The sequence below is a fragment of the Hoplias malabaricus genome, chromosome 1 (assembly GCF_029633855.1).
Source record: "Hoplias malabaricus isolate fHopMal1 chromosome 1, fHopMal1.hap1, whole genome shotgun sequence".
Taxonomy (NCBI): Eukaryota; Metazoa; Chordata; class Actinopteri; order Characiformes; family Erythrinidae; genus Hoplias; species Hoplias malabaricus.
In genome coordinates this window covers 21270156-21286883 of record NC_089800.1, presented here as the reverse complement: position 1 = coordinate 21286883, position 16728 = coordinate 21270156, and the positions used below count along the sequence as shown (strand labels likewise).

The 16728-nt window shown below is 41.8% G+C and overlaps 1 protein-coding gene across 2 annotated transcripts in view; it reads right to left on the bottom strand.

Moving 5' to 3' along the window:
- Positions 1-6108: 6108 nt before the first annotated feature.
- Positions 6109-16728, bottom strand: part of galnt1 (UDP-N-acetyl-alpha-D-galactosamine:polypeptide N-acetylgalactosaminyltransferase 1) — a 145074-nt gene continuing 134454 nt past the window's right edge. For both annotated transcript variants that reach the window (XM_066683791.1, XM_066683713.1), the window contains 3 exons: positions 15763-15861; positions 14239-14373; positions 6109-11935 (listed from right to left, as the gene is read on the bottom strand). In XM_066683791.1, the coding sequence (XP_066539888.1) occupies positions 11789-11935; positions 14239-14373; positions 15763-15861 (381 nt within the window). In that variant the 3' untranslated portion in view covers positions 6109-11788. The remainder of the gene's footprint in view (positions 11936-14238; positions 14374-15762; positions 15862-16728) is intronic.

Below are 16728 nucleotides of genomic sequence, written 5' to 3'. Positions count from 1 at the left end.
GGTGATGAGCAGATTTATCCTACAACTGAGGTTAATATATCAATCAAAGGGCAAACCTACCTGGTAAACGTAGGCATGGTACAAAACGCTCCATATCCCATCATACTAGGCAGAGACATCCCTATTTTGATTGATTTTTTGAACTATGAAAATGTAAAAATGGCAAAGGCTATGGTAGTGACCAGGCAAAGCAAAAAAAATTTAGCCAAAGAAACCACAGAACTATTTAATGAATTGCCATATGCTGCAGAAACTAAAAAAAAAAGACAAAGAGAGATGTAAGAAAAGCAAAAGTTATGGGAACCAAATGTCTGGAGAAAATAGAACTGCCAGATATAGGTAACATTAGTTTACCCATTAACTTTGAACGATTCCAAAATTTAGATGAAACTTTAAAACCACTATTTGAAAAAAGCAAACACTATAGTGACAACTCTGATAAAGGTTGCCACATGGCGATAAAAGATAACAAACTATATAGAATCACTGATAAAGGTGAGCAACTAGTACTCCCAGTAAGCCTTAGGGAGAAAGTGCTTAAAATGGGACATTCAGATCCCTGGGCAGGCCACTTCGGACAAGCTAAAACATTCAGCCGCATAGCATACAGATTTTACTGACCAGGTCAGTATGCAGATATGATTAAATACTGCAATAATTGCCCGGAATGTCAACTCACTGCAACTCAAAAAAAGTCAGACAAGGTGCCTATGGTGAGCATGCCTATAATAGACATACCATTCTCTTGCATAGCAATGGATGTAGTAGGGCCGTTACCTAGAACAAAAAACGGCAACCATTACATTTTAGTAATATGTGACTATGCGACAAAATATCCAGAGGCTTTTGCCCTCAAAAACATTAAAACTTGTCAAATTGTCAATGTTCTGATACAACTTATTTCAAGAGTAGGGATCCCGAAAGAGATATTGACAGACGGGCACAAACTGATGGGTTAACGGAACGTTTCAATAAGACTCTGAAACAAGCGTCACAGAAGGTGACGAACAACAACGGTACAGACTGGGACATGTGGTTACCCTATGTGCTGTTCATGTATCGTGAAGTACCTCAAGCTTCCACCGGATTTTCCCCATTTGAACTCCTTTACGGAAGACAGGTGAGAGGCCCGATGGATGTCCTGAAAGAAGCTTGGGAAGGTGAGAAGAGTGAACAGAAACTGAACATTTTAACGTATGTCTTGAAGATCAGAGACAAGTTGAGTCAATTGACAAGTAGTGTCCATGAAAACATGGAGAAAGCTCAAGAACAGCAAAAACACTGGTATGATAAAGTGGCAAGGAAGAGAGTTCTGCAAGTCGGGCAGAAAGTACTTATTCTACTACCCACCAGTGACACTGGACTTTTAGCCAAATGGCAGGGGCCATATAAAGTGCAAAGACAAGTCAGAGAAACTACGTATGAACTCCACCTGCCTGACAAACGAAAGAAATTTCAGAGCTTCCACATTAACATGTTGAGACCCTGGAAGGAGCCTGAGTATAAGAGTTCGGAGTAGCTATGGATAAGGGCCGTTCATGATGAAGATGAGGTGGCCGAACAGTATTTCCCCACAAGAAAAGAAGGTGTCGTTCTTCCAAAAGTGCCCCACTTAACATCACAGCAACAAAAAGAACTACTACACGTGGTCCCACCCAAGCTCTTCTCAGATGAACCAGGATTAACAGACGTGACCCAGCATAACATCAGACTCATCAAAGATGAGGCGATTAGACAGTTCAACTGGAGAGTTCCAGCACGACTTGTCCCAGAGTTGAAAAAAGAAGTTGAAGCAATGATTAAAATGGGAGTAATAGAACCATTGAAGAGCGAATGGTGCAGCCCTGTCGTCTTGGTCCCCAAGAAAGACGGAGGCTTATGGTTTTGCGTTGACTTTTCAAAGCTAAACGCAGTGTCCGCTTTTGACCCATATCCCATGCCAAGAGCAGATGATCTAATAGAGAGGCTAGGGAAGGCTAAAGTTCTGTCCACGGTGGATTTATGCAAGGGATACTGGCAAGTTCCACTCAGCCAGTCCGCTAAAGAACTGACTGCATTTAGAACACCATCAGGAGTATACCATTTCCGTACAATGCCATTCGGACTACATGGAGCAGCTGCAACTTTCCAGAGGTTAATGGACGACGTTCTCAGAGGTACGGAGGAATTCGCGGCAGCTTACATAGATGATGTGGTGATCTACAGTTCATCATGGGAAGAACATCTACAACATCTAGGCATTGTCCTGAGGAAGATCGCAGATGCAGGTCTAACAGCAATCCCCAGCAAATGTCATCTCGCTCGTGAGGAAGTCTCATATCTAGGTTACATCCTGGGCGGGGGTCAAATAAGACCTCAAGTGGACAAAGTAGAGGCCGTGAGGGCAACACCCCAGCCTAATACAAAGAGGAGGGTACGTTCATTTTTAGGTCTTGTGGGATGGTACTGCAGATTCATCCCTAATTTTTCGACTAAAGCAGCAGCACTGACGGATTTAACCAAGAAGGACATGCCTCAAAGCGTTAAATGGACAGAGACCTGTGAGTATGCTTTTAAAGACCTCAAAAATGCATTATGCCAGGAGCCAATTTTAGCCAGCCCTGATTTTTCGAAACCTTTTATTTTGCAGACTGATGCATCAGGTACAGGGTTGGGTGCTGTCTTATTACAGAGGGAGGACGATGAGAGAAAACCTATCCTTTATATAAGCAGGAAACTGTTTCCACGTGAGACTAAGTACTCTACCATCGAGAAGGAGGCTCTCGCTATCAAGTGGGTGCTTGACTCTTTAAAGTATTATTTGCTTGGACATGACTTTGTTCTAGAGACAGACCACAAAGCTTTGCAGTGGATCCAAAGAATGAAAGACTCTAATGCTAGGATCACACGATGGTACTTGTCATTACAGCCCTATCGTTTTGCTATAAAGTATAGAAAAGGTACCCAAAATGTAACAGCTGACTACCTGTCCCGCCGCTGGGAAGGCGTTGAGCTTAAGGAGGGGGGTATGTGATGATGTACAGTACCTGTGACACATCATCAAGAGAAACCTTTATATGTATACTTACCTGTACTTACTCACCTGCATACGGGTCATGTGAGAGGGAAAAGAGTACTATCTCTTGATGCTGAGTTTTACTTACCTGGTTGAATCCATTCTCCACAGAGGGAAGGGAGAACTAGCATCTAGAAGAGGGAAAATATATTAACGAATAAATCTTGATATTATGAATGAATGTTAAACATGCCATGGCCGTAATTGAATCTTGGTAAAGTTGTTAGTTCATTGTAATTTTTATTGTTTATGAAACTTGTGTATCCAAGATACAATAACATTTACCTCTTAAGGGAATTGTATTTTTTAGGGGGCGGGGCTACCTATATATATACCACACAAGGGTAAAAGAAGGAGACTCTGCTAGACTGTGGCGAGAGAAGCATAACTTAAGTGTATAATAAGACTCAGTTGATTTGGTTGTCATTGTCCTTTTTTTGTCTCTGCTAATAGAGAATTTTGTTTTGTTAATTTTTAAGGGTGAAGGGGTGAGCTTTATCACAACCAGTAAGAGCAGAGTGTGAAAGTACAAGCAGCAGAGGGTAAGAGCACAGTTTAGCTCAAAATATTGCAATGCACACAACATTATGGGTGACATACCAGAGTTCAAAAGAGGACAAATTGTTGGTGCACATCTTGCTGGCGCATCTGTGACCAAGTCAGCAAGTCTTTGTGATGTATCAAGAGCCACGGTATCCAGGGTAATGTCAGCATACCTCCAAGAAGGACGAAACACATTCAACAGGATTAACTGTGGACGCAAGAGGAAGCTGTCTGAAAGGGATGCTCGGGTGCTAACCCGGATTGTATCCAAAGAACATAAAACCACGGCTGCCCAAATCACAGCAGAATTAAATGTGCACCTCAATTCTCCTGTTTCCACCAGAACGGTTCCTCGGGAGCTCCACAGGGTCAATATACACGGCCAGGCTGCTGTAGCCAAACCTTTGGTCACTCATGCCAATGCCAAACGCCAGTTTCAATGGTGCAAGGAGTGCAAATCTTGGGCTGTGGACAATGTGAAACATGTATTGTTCTCTGATGAGTCCACCCTTGCTGTTTTCTCCACATCCAGGCGAGTTACAGTGTGGAAAAGCCCCAAAGCGTACCAGACTGTTCCATACCCAGAGTGAAGCATGGGGGTGGATCAGTGATGGTTTGGGCTGCCATATCATTGCATTCCCTTGGCCCAATACTTGTGCTAGATGGGCGCGTCACTGCCAAGGACTACCGAACCATTCTGGAGGACCATGTGCATCCAATGGTTCAAACATTGTATCCTGAAGGCGGTGGCGTGTATCAGGATGACAGTGCACCAATACACACAGCAAGGCTGGTGAAAGATTGGTTTGATGAACATGAAAGTGAAGTTGAACATCTCCCATGGCCTGCACAGTCACCAGATATAAATATTATTGAGCCGCTTTGGGGTGTTTTGGATGAGCGAGTCAGGAAATGTTTTCCTCCACCAGCATCACATAGTGACTTGGCCACTATCCTGCAAGAAGAATGGCTTAAAATCCCTCTGACCACTGTGCAGGACTCGTATATGTCACTCCCAAGACAAATTGACGCTGTATTGGCCGCAAAAGGAGGCCCTACACCATACTAATAAATTATTTTGGTCTAAAACCAGGTGTTTCAGTTTCATTGTCCAACCCCTATATATCTGGCCAAAAACTGCCACTTTAAAATGTAGAGTTCTACACTGCCCTCTGCTGGAGAAGAGAGGTCACAGCCTACCTCACCCTGCTGTTGCTACACCACCCTCTGCTGGAGGAGAGAGGTAACAGCGTACCTCACCGTGCTGTCGCAACACCGCCCTCTGCTGGAGAAGAAAGGTCGCAGCCTACCTCACCCTGCTGTCGCTACACCGCCCTCCGCTGGAGAAGAGAGGTAACAGCGTACCTCACCCTGCTGTCGCAACGCCACCCTCTGCTGGAGAAGAGAGATCACAGCCTACCTCACCCTGCTGTTGCAACACCTCCCTCTGCTGGAGGAGATAGGTAGCAGCCTACCTCACCCTGCTGTCGCTACACAACCCTGTGCTGGAGGCCAGAGGTCGCAGCCTACCTCTCCCTGCTGTCGCTAAACCGCCCTCTGCAGGAGAGAGGTCACAGCCTACCTTACCCTGCTGTCGCTACACCGCCCTCTGCTGGAGGAGAGAGGTCACAGCCTACCTCCCTCTGCTGTCGCTACACCTGCCTCTGCTGGAGGAGAGAGGTCACAGCCTACCTCACCCTGCTGTCGCTACACCACCCTCTGCTGGAGAAAAGAGGTAACAGCCTACCTCACCCTGCTGTTGCTACACCGCCCTCTGCTGGAGGAGAGATGTAACAGCGTACCTGACCCTGCTGTCACTACACCGCCCTCTGCCGGAGAAGAGAGGTCACAGCCTACCTCACCCTGCTGTCGTTACAGCGCCCTCTGCTGGAGGAGAGAAATCACAGCCTACCTCACCCTGCTGCCACACCGCCCTCTGCTGGAGGACACATTTCATATCGCTTGTTATTATAAAACGTGCTGTAATCAAACACCCTCTCCAAAATTATTTTAATAAACAAACAACTGAACATAACTTTGGTAAATTTGGTGCTGAATGCTAACAGTTAGGGTCTAGTTAGTGTCTGTTTATAAAAGACGTTTAGCTCCTCTATGTTTTAGGGCCACTTTTATAAAATCAAGTACACAATTACAAAATTAGGAATTTATTTAGAGATTAAAGTCATAAAGTGGTGTTTAATTTACAAAATTATTAACAGCTGTTCAAATACGATAATATAATAATACGAAAAATATTTTCAAATATGGAGAGATGTATATTGGAAGTGTGATCAGATCTCGGCTTTGGAGTGAGAGATCTCGAAAGTAGGACCAGTTCTCTCTAAGTCTGAGTCTCCTTTACGCAGGGTGTGAGTTTGGAGAAGATCGGAGAAAGTAAAAAAATTCACTCAAAAATTTTCCAAGGGGTAACCCTTTGTGATTAAAATTTCTCAGATCTGCTGCAAACTCACACCCTGAGTAAAGGAGACTCAGACTTAAAGAGAACGGGTCTTGCTTTCGAGATCTCTCACTCCAAAGCCGAGATCACACTTCCAGTATGTCTGACACGTCCAAATACTTGGGAATTGAACAGAGCTCCCACTCGCAACGTGCTGAATGCGACCCCTGTGGTTGGTGCTCAGACCCCCACTCACCGTCCCAGTCCTAATATATTTGACTTGAATGGAATATATTGGAATTGGGACATGCAAGCGCCACCCTGTGTCCTTGGGCAGAATTGCAGAGAAATGGCCTGATTTTGATGATTTATAGCTCCCCCTGCGAGAGGCGCAGGGACTCCACCATGACCCTGAGCGAAGGAGGGTAGGAAACCATCACCATCCCTCTGCCTCTGATTTCAGTATTGTGCTGTAAAATGAATTACACTAGGGGGCGTGCCAGAGGCAAGAAAAAAAAAATCAAATCTTACCTAGTGTTCCTTAAAACCTATGCACAATATTCATTATTATTTAGATGACTAAAATTACTACCATCCCCTAAAAGTTACATAGTGCAGTTTCTACAGTGCTGAGTCTGGCACAACAACAACAGAGTCTCTATTTTCACTATTATAGGCCAGTGGAGCATTACAATGGCACTGAAGATGTAATTTTAAGTTTAAAAAAAAATTACACAATGTTCCTTTAAGGGTGTTTTTTTTAGAGAAGACAGTAGAAGCGAAAGTGGACTGTAAACTTTCTGTTTATTTCTCCAGCCTGTGGATCAGCTCCGAGTGTCCTGACCTGTCCATCATCAGGTCGTCCCCCTATTCAGCAAAGAAACATCCTTCTAACAGTCACAAACATCAACACACACTCGCATGCGCCTCTCATGCTCTCGCTCTCTCTCTCCCCCTCTCTCTCACACACACACACACACACACACACACGCGCACACACACACACACACACACAAACTCACACCCCTCTGAACAGACGACACCTGGCCACATCAGACTGAGGGAAACTGTAAACTCTAGCTGTCCATTTGGGGCTTAGATGAGCGACGGATGATGGACAGGTTCGTCTGATGTCCCTCTCTGACTTTGAAGCTTGTCCTGCCATTAAGAGATAAGAGTCTATTCCTTCACTCCAAAAAAAACATGAACTCCTTTGCGCCTCATAATTCCTTATTCCCAGGGAAATTCTTCCACACGTCCTTTATTCCGGATCACAGGGGATGAGAGAGGAGGAAGAAGAGGGGGGGGGGCAGTCACGTTTTCTTTCACCCCTCTAATCAGTGCTCAGCAGCATTCTGTTGTTTTTGTTCCTTTTTCTTTTTTTGCAGCCTCTTAAACAACAGAACACAGTACAGAGGCAAAAACAATGATTTCAGAAAGAAACAGAAATAATAAAAATGAAAAAGTCAATGAAATTCATGGACAGGAAATGTGAAAGAATTCAAATACCAAGTGAAACCTCCTTCTGAGAAGAAACTGTCATGATAAGTGTGTGTTAATGAATGAATTAAAAAATGGGAAAACACATGCACACACGTACAAAAGCAGTAATGATGTAGAGTATATAAAAAGACACTAAAACGCTAAGACACTAATGTCCCCCTTTCAAACACACACACCCACACACACACGCACACACACACACTCTTCCTCTCAGGCACACAGGGCTAAGCCCTTGAACCGTAAATGATAAATGATAAGACAACACATTTCTACTAGAATCATCTCTGTGCTTATGCAGAATAAAAGTTCACCAATAGCCAGAGGGCTCTTATTCAGAGGAAGGCAACAGGTCACGATAAAGCCCTGCATACGCTGCTTGTTAACTCTAAATCACCACCATGTTACAAATAAGACACTAAAAAGATTTACAATAAAAAATAAAAAATAGGTGCAGCCCAGAGACCAACCTTCGTTTACATCATTTCCAGTCAAAACCAAAAATACTAATTTCTGAGGAGACACCAGATTGTCCTTAACTCGATGAAAATGAAATGAAATGAGCGACAGAGTGTAAAAAATCCTCTAAAGATTTAAACTTTAAAGAAAACAGGAGTGTTAGCAACTGAGTGAGATCTGTTCGAGCATCAAATCTCTCACTATCAAAAAAAAGCCATTCATTTTAATTAATTTATAAAAGCGATGGGAGTGTGCTTTCACTGTAAGAAATTCCTCAGATTTATGGGTCTGAAAGGACGTGGAACTGACCACACCAGGGTCCTAACATACACCTCACTCAGAAAAGACAACCGACTTCTAAGACTGAACTTCGAAGGTGTGGAGAAACATAAATATGGCACAAAATATCTCTTGAAAAGAATGTAGATGTGTGAAGGTGGACGCTCTAAATTCGTTTCTGTTTAACAGCTGCTTTGTGACGCTGCAAAATGAACAACAAACTCAGTGGCATCTGTGAGAAGAAAGTAAATAAATGAAGGTTGGTCTCTGTTGTCTGCTCAGGACTGATAAGTGTTTGTGTGGATTCATATACAGCCTCAAATAAATATATTTGCTATTATATCAGCCTCTCATCTCTATTTCCTTATTACATTTCAAAATGTCAGCTTTTCACTGTTAACATTAACAATCTAAAATTATAAGGGAATAAAAAAATTAACATATAATTAGCGTAGGTATCCCTAGTCCCGGCCACTTTAATTACAATATTGGAAATCTTAGCTAACTGTAAATAAATAGAAGTACTTTATTCACTCAAATCAACATTTTTCAGGAGTCAAATATGTGTAGATTAATGTCCAAGACTTGCTTGACTTTGAAAGAAAATATGTTTTTAGATAAAAACGCTTTTGTTCAGGTAGGTGCCAACACTGCTAAGATTATTGGTGCCCCCTAACTTCGGCCACCTCCCCTGCTTGTGACAGTTAAACGAGACAGTTGCTACCATATTCTGTGGTTTTGAGAGGTTCACAATGAGATCATGTTTGTCCTGTGTTGGTATCCGTACTCTACATGTAAGGATTACAGTGGCGGTAGATTTTCCCCTCAGAGAAAAGGAAGCTAACCGGTAAGATAACATTTACACTGAGGGAAATATCTGTCGCGAAATGGAAATGTGTTGTGTTCCACATGCAGTTTTGCACACAAAAAATTACAACACTATTAGAGATACTTAAATATTGTTTAGATATGTGATTTCTTGCAAGACTGATGTTTAAATGCCCTACTAAGGCTTGATCTTATGTTTTATTGTTTTACCCAATGCAATTGGCGAAGAGAGAGAGAGCGGAATTGCACCATATACAGCAGTGGCTAGAATTAGGGGACGGCTGGAGTTAGGGGAAAGACTGATGATGTTTTTTATGAATAAGCAGTGTCAAAGTTAACAGGCTAAAGAGCAAAAGTTTGACATAGTTAATGCATTTTTGAAGTTTGTTCCTGTGAACCACCCTTACGTCTAGGCCTCGTGTCCCATTATTGTTCTTAAGAAAATAGACGTTGTGCCTGAAATAGCTCCCTATTCACTATTCCCTATGTTTACTCACTACACAGTGCACTATTATTGAGAACTGAACTGAAAGTATGTATTTTCACTCTTTTAGGAAATTAACAAAGTTAACATTAACAAAGTCTTGTAAGTATTTAGGAGTTTATCTTGATTCACATCTAACACATTCAAATCATATTCAGAGTTTCATAAAGAAACTCAGTAAGAAACTTTGTTTATAATAAGATTAGATCGTATCTCATATATAATGTTTCTTACACATATTTACATGCAATTGTTCTTTCAACGATGTCTTATTATCTTCCAGTGTGTTCTTTTACCACAAGGAAAATTAGTGAGTCTATAATAGAGCATAAGATCCATGCTGAACTGTCCTTGTCCTATTGGACTCATCATTGTGTGGTTCTTACACACACTAACGCACACACTGACTTTTCAGGATTATGTACACTCAAGCGATTAGATTTTATTTTCAGATTTATGATAATAACAGTTCTTCATCACAGACTGATTTACTGAGGTCTAATGAACCTATTACAAGATTGTTTCAATGTAATATCCCAGTTCCAGACGATAGTAATAATTATGGTTTTAGATCGTTTTTTATACATTCACTAAAGTTTGGAATAAAATCCAATACCATCTCAGAATGCTGACTTCTAGTGTACATTATAAACGAGTGTATAAAACACATCTTATAGAAAGTTAGACTTGTAACCACTGATTTTAAACTCAGTGTAGTTTATTTGAAGTTTTGCCCCTTCTTGTCTATTTAGTTATGTTTGTATGTCCTCTCTGGATACGCAGTTACAGATACTGAATGAATGAATGAATGTCCTGTTTGTTATAAATTATGTCTAGTGCCTGTTGCTTTCTGCTGCAGAACAGGAACCTGCTGTAAACCAGTTTTTGTAGCTGAGTCAGACCAGTTTAAATGTGACATTTTTTACATTGCTTTAATTTTTCCAAATAAAGAAATAAATAAAGAAAGAAACCCAAGAGGGTGGTGAACTATTTCAGAAACTGCTTCATGTGAGTTTTTTTTTTACCAAACAATGCAGTGGGTTGCATGCTACTTTTTACGCATGGCCCTGAAGGACTGTTTGAGTGCCCTGAAAATTGTCCACCATGATTTCAGACACTGCAGCACAGTGGTGGAACCCAAGAATAGTGCACGATGTAGTGAATGAGGCACAGTTTCAGACACAGCAACTATCTGCAATACAACATACACGAGACGAGTTGAAAGTAATATTCCTGAATTACTGAAGTAATACACCCATTCTGAAGCTACTTTTGTCCATTCTTATCTATAAATAAATGCACTTATTTTAAAGAGGAAGACCCAGCCTTTAGGACCAAATATGGCCAACTGAAACAACTATGATTCATTGAGGTTTACATAAAAATGATGTGTTGTTAATAATCTGACGCCTTGCTTCTGGAACTTGTAATAAATAAGTAAAATGCACAATGATCTGCATAAAATTCCAGATATGACTCTTGTTCTGAATCCATTCATGAAGTAATACACTCATCTTAGTTATTGATTACATATATATTAACAGCTATATTAAAATTTATTTGGGCAGGCTGTTGTTTCTGACCGGATACCACCAGGGGGTGCCCACATACCTAAGCTGAGCCAATCAGAGAGCAGATCATTAAAGCGTCCCCAGATGCATGGAGATTCATCCTGATATGTCTTACTTGCACACACACACACACACACACACACAGACAGACACTCACACATACGAGTTTCAGCCGAATGTGGTCAATAGTAATGTCCATATACTAATTTTGTTTAAAAGGAATTAAATAAAAAAATGTCTATGTAAGCCCACACATTCACATTCTCTCTAACTCACACACAAACTATCTCTCTCTCTCTCACACACACACACAATCTGATATTTGAAAGGGGAGACAGCCTTGTAAACATCACCTTTAAAACCCACTGCTCTTCAAAGGAAGACAAGGGCACCAAGTGTTCTGCATTAAACACAGAATCTCTCTTCATCTTCCTCTCTCTCTGTGTGTCGTTCCTCGTCTCAGAAAAGTGGAGTGGATGGGGAGATACATTTACATATGTACGTCTGTTATTTTGGCCCTGTCTCCAAAGTGCACCTCCAGGTGAAAGAGGGATACACAGGTGATCTGCAGGCTCTCTCTCTCCCTCCATCTCTCCAGCAGCAGTGTTGAGAGCCTGTCTTTTCATGGTCCTGGTGTATATGTGTGTGTGTGTGTGTGTGTGTATGTGTGTTCAGAAGATTTCAGGCAGTGTGACGTTGCGGAGGAGCCACTGCTGAGAGCGGCTGCCTGTGCAGTCTCTGACACTGGGAACCTGACTGTCGTCCTCTGACGCTTTGTCCAAGCACTGATTACTGTTCACATGCACCAGACTCAGCTTCTGTACACACACAGAGAGAGAGAGAGAGAGAAAGAGACACACACATTGTTAATTATACAAGCATCACAGCCAGTGACACAGAAATTATGTGGAAAAAGTTTTCATTCATTAATTATTGTTCTGCAGAACTGACTCTTACTGCCTTTTCTAAAAAAAAAAAAAAAAAAAAAAATTCACACAAAAACGTAGCGGAAACTTCACACTGTGTGTGACGTGTTTGTCTCAAGTGTATCTCCTTCTTCCCTGGTTCGTAATCTGGGTGTCATCCTCGACTCTTTCTCTTGGTGCTCAACATCAGTTCTATAATCAAAACGTCATATTTTCATCTGTGTAACGTCACCAAAATCAGGCCATCTCTTTCTCAATCTGCCACTGAATTCCTTATTCATACCTCCATCTCCCCCCGTTTAGACCACTGCACCTCTCTTCTCTGTGGCATCAGATCTTCCTCTGTCCTCAGACTTCAGATTGTTCAGAACTCTGCTGCCTGCCCTCTCACTCACACTCGCTCTCACCAACACATCCTCCATGACCAATAGAACTGCTGCAAAATTACTCTGAATAAAATCTTTTTACTTTTCAAGATTCAGATTTTTCTCTTTTCTCCTTCTCCTTCTGGTCATTGGTGAGATTCGGACCCAGTGTAAATCACAGCATTTCTCCTATTTCATCCCTCATTGCTCCCTAACAGTTCAACAGAATCACCACCTTTCCCTCACAGAGAGCCATCAGTCTCATAGTACATCTGACAACACAGTCACATGGAAAAATAATTTAATTAACAATTATATTTCATTATTACGATATGATGTGACCACTAGAGGGCCTGCACACAGCAGCCATACTCAACTAAATACTGATAATGTTTCCCAGAATAGGAACGCTTCAAGTATCGATACACGCGCGCACACACACACACACACAGACACACACACAGACACACACACACACACACACACACACACACACACACACACAAGCATACTGATTCAAAGAGGGAACATCCACAAATGAAAAATGAAGCATTTACACATGGGCTGTATGAGGATCGTGATGAGTGCTGCATGTTTTTAATATTCAATCTTACAAGAGGTTTAACATACTGATACAACAGTGTTAAGAGTACACCCCCCCACACACACTTTTATACAGCTCAGTGGGTGAGTGATGGTAATGTATGGTAATATATGCAGGAGAGGTGCTCCCTTTGGCAAGAGATTCCCTCATCTCTCTCTCTCTCTCTCTCTCTCTCTGCTCCACCCCCACACCTCACTCTGTCTGTCCCTCGCTCTGGCTGTCTCGTTCTGGACAAGAAAAACAGAGCTTTTATTTGACACTGGAAAGATTCTGCTGTAGCCCTCTTTTCTGCCTCTCTCTCACACTCACTTTTTTCTCTGTCTCTCTCTCTCTTTTACTTGCAGTTGTTCATTTCTCACTCTATCTCCCTCTCTTGTTGGGCACGAGGCCAGGATGATGGATAAAAAAATGAGAGAGAGAGAGAGAGAAAGAAAGGAGGGACAACAAGTGCTTTAGAGGAATGTAGGGAGCACTCTTCAGGTTGACCTTCTATATGACACTGTAATATCTCTCTCTCTTTCTCCATCCCCTCTACCTTTTTCACTCACCCTCATCCTCATTCTACCTTCTCACTCTGTCTTCAACCTTTCCCTCTCCATCTCCCTTCATCAATTGGTCTCTCTTTCTTTTCGTTTCTTTTTCCCCTTTTTCCTGTTCCCTTCCCTTTTTCACTCCCTCACTCTCCTCTTCTTCTCCCTGCCTTCTTTGCTTTCTCTCACTCCTCTTTATCATTCAGTTTTCTCTCATTTCTTCCTCTGTCCTTTTTCTCTTTCCAGTTCTGTCTTCCACTCTCCCTCTTTTCTCTCGTCTCCAATAATCTTTAATGTACTTTACTCTCAGTATTACATTTACTCGTAGTGACAGTCATGTCATTCTAACTGTACCATCAGTAAACTGCATCTATAAGGCGTACTATAGGGGTTGATTGTGTGTGTGTGAGAGACAGAGTGTGTGTATGTGTATGTGTATGTGAGGTGACGTAGAGTCAGTGTGCAGAGACAAACACTCGTGCGTGTGCACATTTAAAAAACCCTGCAGACAGAGTGGTCTGGGGATGAGTTGAGCTGATTTAGATGCACCATGAAGTGGAAAGCAGATAAACCCCCTTCAGGTGAAGGATCTGAGTCAAACGTACAAGATAGACGCACAGACAAACACACACACACACACACACACACACATACACACAAACACACCCACAAACACACCCACATACATTCACTCACCAAAGGATCATACTCCCAGAGCTGGTTGCCTTTCAGATGATGGCATTTGAGCATCATGACGGGCCCATTGAGTTTGGACACGTCTAAACACAGGTCGTCGGTCCTGATCTCTTTATTAGCCGTGTAAGAGAAAACCTGCAGAGGAAGGAGCTAGAATTAGGAACAAGTGAGATGACCATTTCTGTTAACAAACATTCACATTCAAACATATAAAATCTAGATATTCCAACAAGAAGTGATACCTGAATGAGCTTATGTCCAATAACATGGCCTCGCTCCCTCCCCTCTGTCCTCACCTCTACACACCTGTGCCCCTCTGTGTGACCTCAGATCCGCTGAGTCTGGTCTTCTGAACATTCCTAGTTATAGGCTCTTCTCTATGGGTGGTAGGTCTTTCACACTTTGGAAGTCCTTACCCTCTTCCATCCGCTTTTCCTCCTCTCTCCATCTTCAAAACTCAAGTTTCAAATCCTATCTTTTCTCAGAACACTTTATCTCTCTCTGATCTGTTTTTTCAATCGCTCAATTGTGAAGTGTCATTGGGTATGTGAAAGAAGCTATATAAGTGAATTTAATTTATTATTATTATACATGTTATAAACAGGGCAGCATGGTGGAGCAGCAGGTTGTGCCTCTGTCATAGCTCCAGGGACCTGGAGGTTGTGGGTTAGAGTCCCGCTCTGGGTGACTGTCTGTGAGGAGTGTGGTGTGTTCTCTCTGTGTCTGCGTGGGTTTCCTCCGCGTGACTGTCTGTGAGGAGTGTGGTGTGTTCTCTCTGTGTCTGTGTGGGTTAGGGTAGGCTCTGGACCCACCGCAACCCTGAACTGGATAAGTGTTACAGAATGAATGAATGAATGTTATAAATAAAAATAGATGACTCATAATTTGTAATATTATTATAATATGGATAACTCTGCGCATGAATTTATCATTTTTTGTTTGCAACATCAGTAAGAATATGCAGACACAGGCTCAAACAAAACTTCTACTGAAACAGTAAAGATCAAACGTGGGCTTCCGCTAGTCTGGGGTGCTTTTTAAACTAGATGTAACTTGCTGTGAGGTTTCATTGCATTCAGCAACGTGCATTAATGAGGCCAATTAATGTTGGATGTGTAGTTCTGAATCCACAACCCACTATAGCTCTACCTACTAAAGAGAATAGTAGCCTCCTGCTGGGAGTGGCTTATATCCGTCCAGATGATACTTTAACCAACACTACACTCATTTTAAATGAGATTACAGTAATATCTACTTATATCATTTAGCACAAAGACAATATTAATATTATCAATATTACTTTGTAGCTCTTTCCCTATCCTTCTTTCTTTTTCCTTTCATTCTCTCTCTATCCTTCTCCTCTCTTTCATTTCTCTCTCTCCTGTCTTCCTTTATTTTTTTCTTGTTTCCTTCATCTTGCCACCCCCCTCAGTGCGAATACAACATTATTTAACACACAATGAACGAGAACGAGATTGTGAGTGTGTGTGTGTGTGTATGTGAAATAGAGAGAGACAGACTCACCTGGTTGCCCCCCATGCCATGACAGTTGAAGATTCCCACTTTCTCATTCTCTTTTCTCGCCATGTTGTCCAGACATTGGTTAGTCTCCACATTACGAATCTGCAAACAGCAGACACACACACACACAATCACAAAGTTTTGATTTCATTCCTTGTAAAGATCTATAATCTAAAAATCAACTTAGCTGAAATGTATTAGAACGACTTCTAATCAATTCAACTATTTCACTATTGAGCCACTTCTATTATTGATTTCAGATTAATGCATCATTCATTCATTGTCTATTGCCCTTATCCAGTTCAGAGCGGCGGTGGGTCCAGAACCTACCCAGAATCACTGGGTGCAAGGCGGGAATGAATGAATGAATGAATGAATGAATACATACATACATACATACATACATACATACATACATACATACCTCACTCACTCACTCATTCACTCACTCGCATTCAATCATTATCCTGCTCAGCTGCAGAGAGGGAGCCTGAATCTCTCCAGTGAGGTGAATTAACTCTTTGCAGAATGAGTAGCCAGCTGCAATCATCAACTTTAAACCTGTGAGTTATTCTATAATTAAAGTGAAGCAAAGTGAAGTGGCTTCAAAGTAGTTAGCAGCATTTTAAAGAAGCTTTAGTCTGATGAAGTGTGTTTCTGGTTTAGATTTGTGCTTTAGCTTACACACTACTGGCAGTCGTTTACACTTAATGTCAGGAGTTTATAATATGGTGCGCATACAAACACACACACACACACACACACACACACACACACACACACACACACACACACACACACACACACACGCACACACACAGACACACACATACACACACATACACACACACACACACACACACACAGAGACATATGCACATATAGAGCTCTGCATAAAACTACTCGAAAACAACTTTGGCTCTGTGTCAAATATGAAAACATAGGTGATTACAGAAAGCTTAACACATG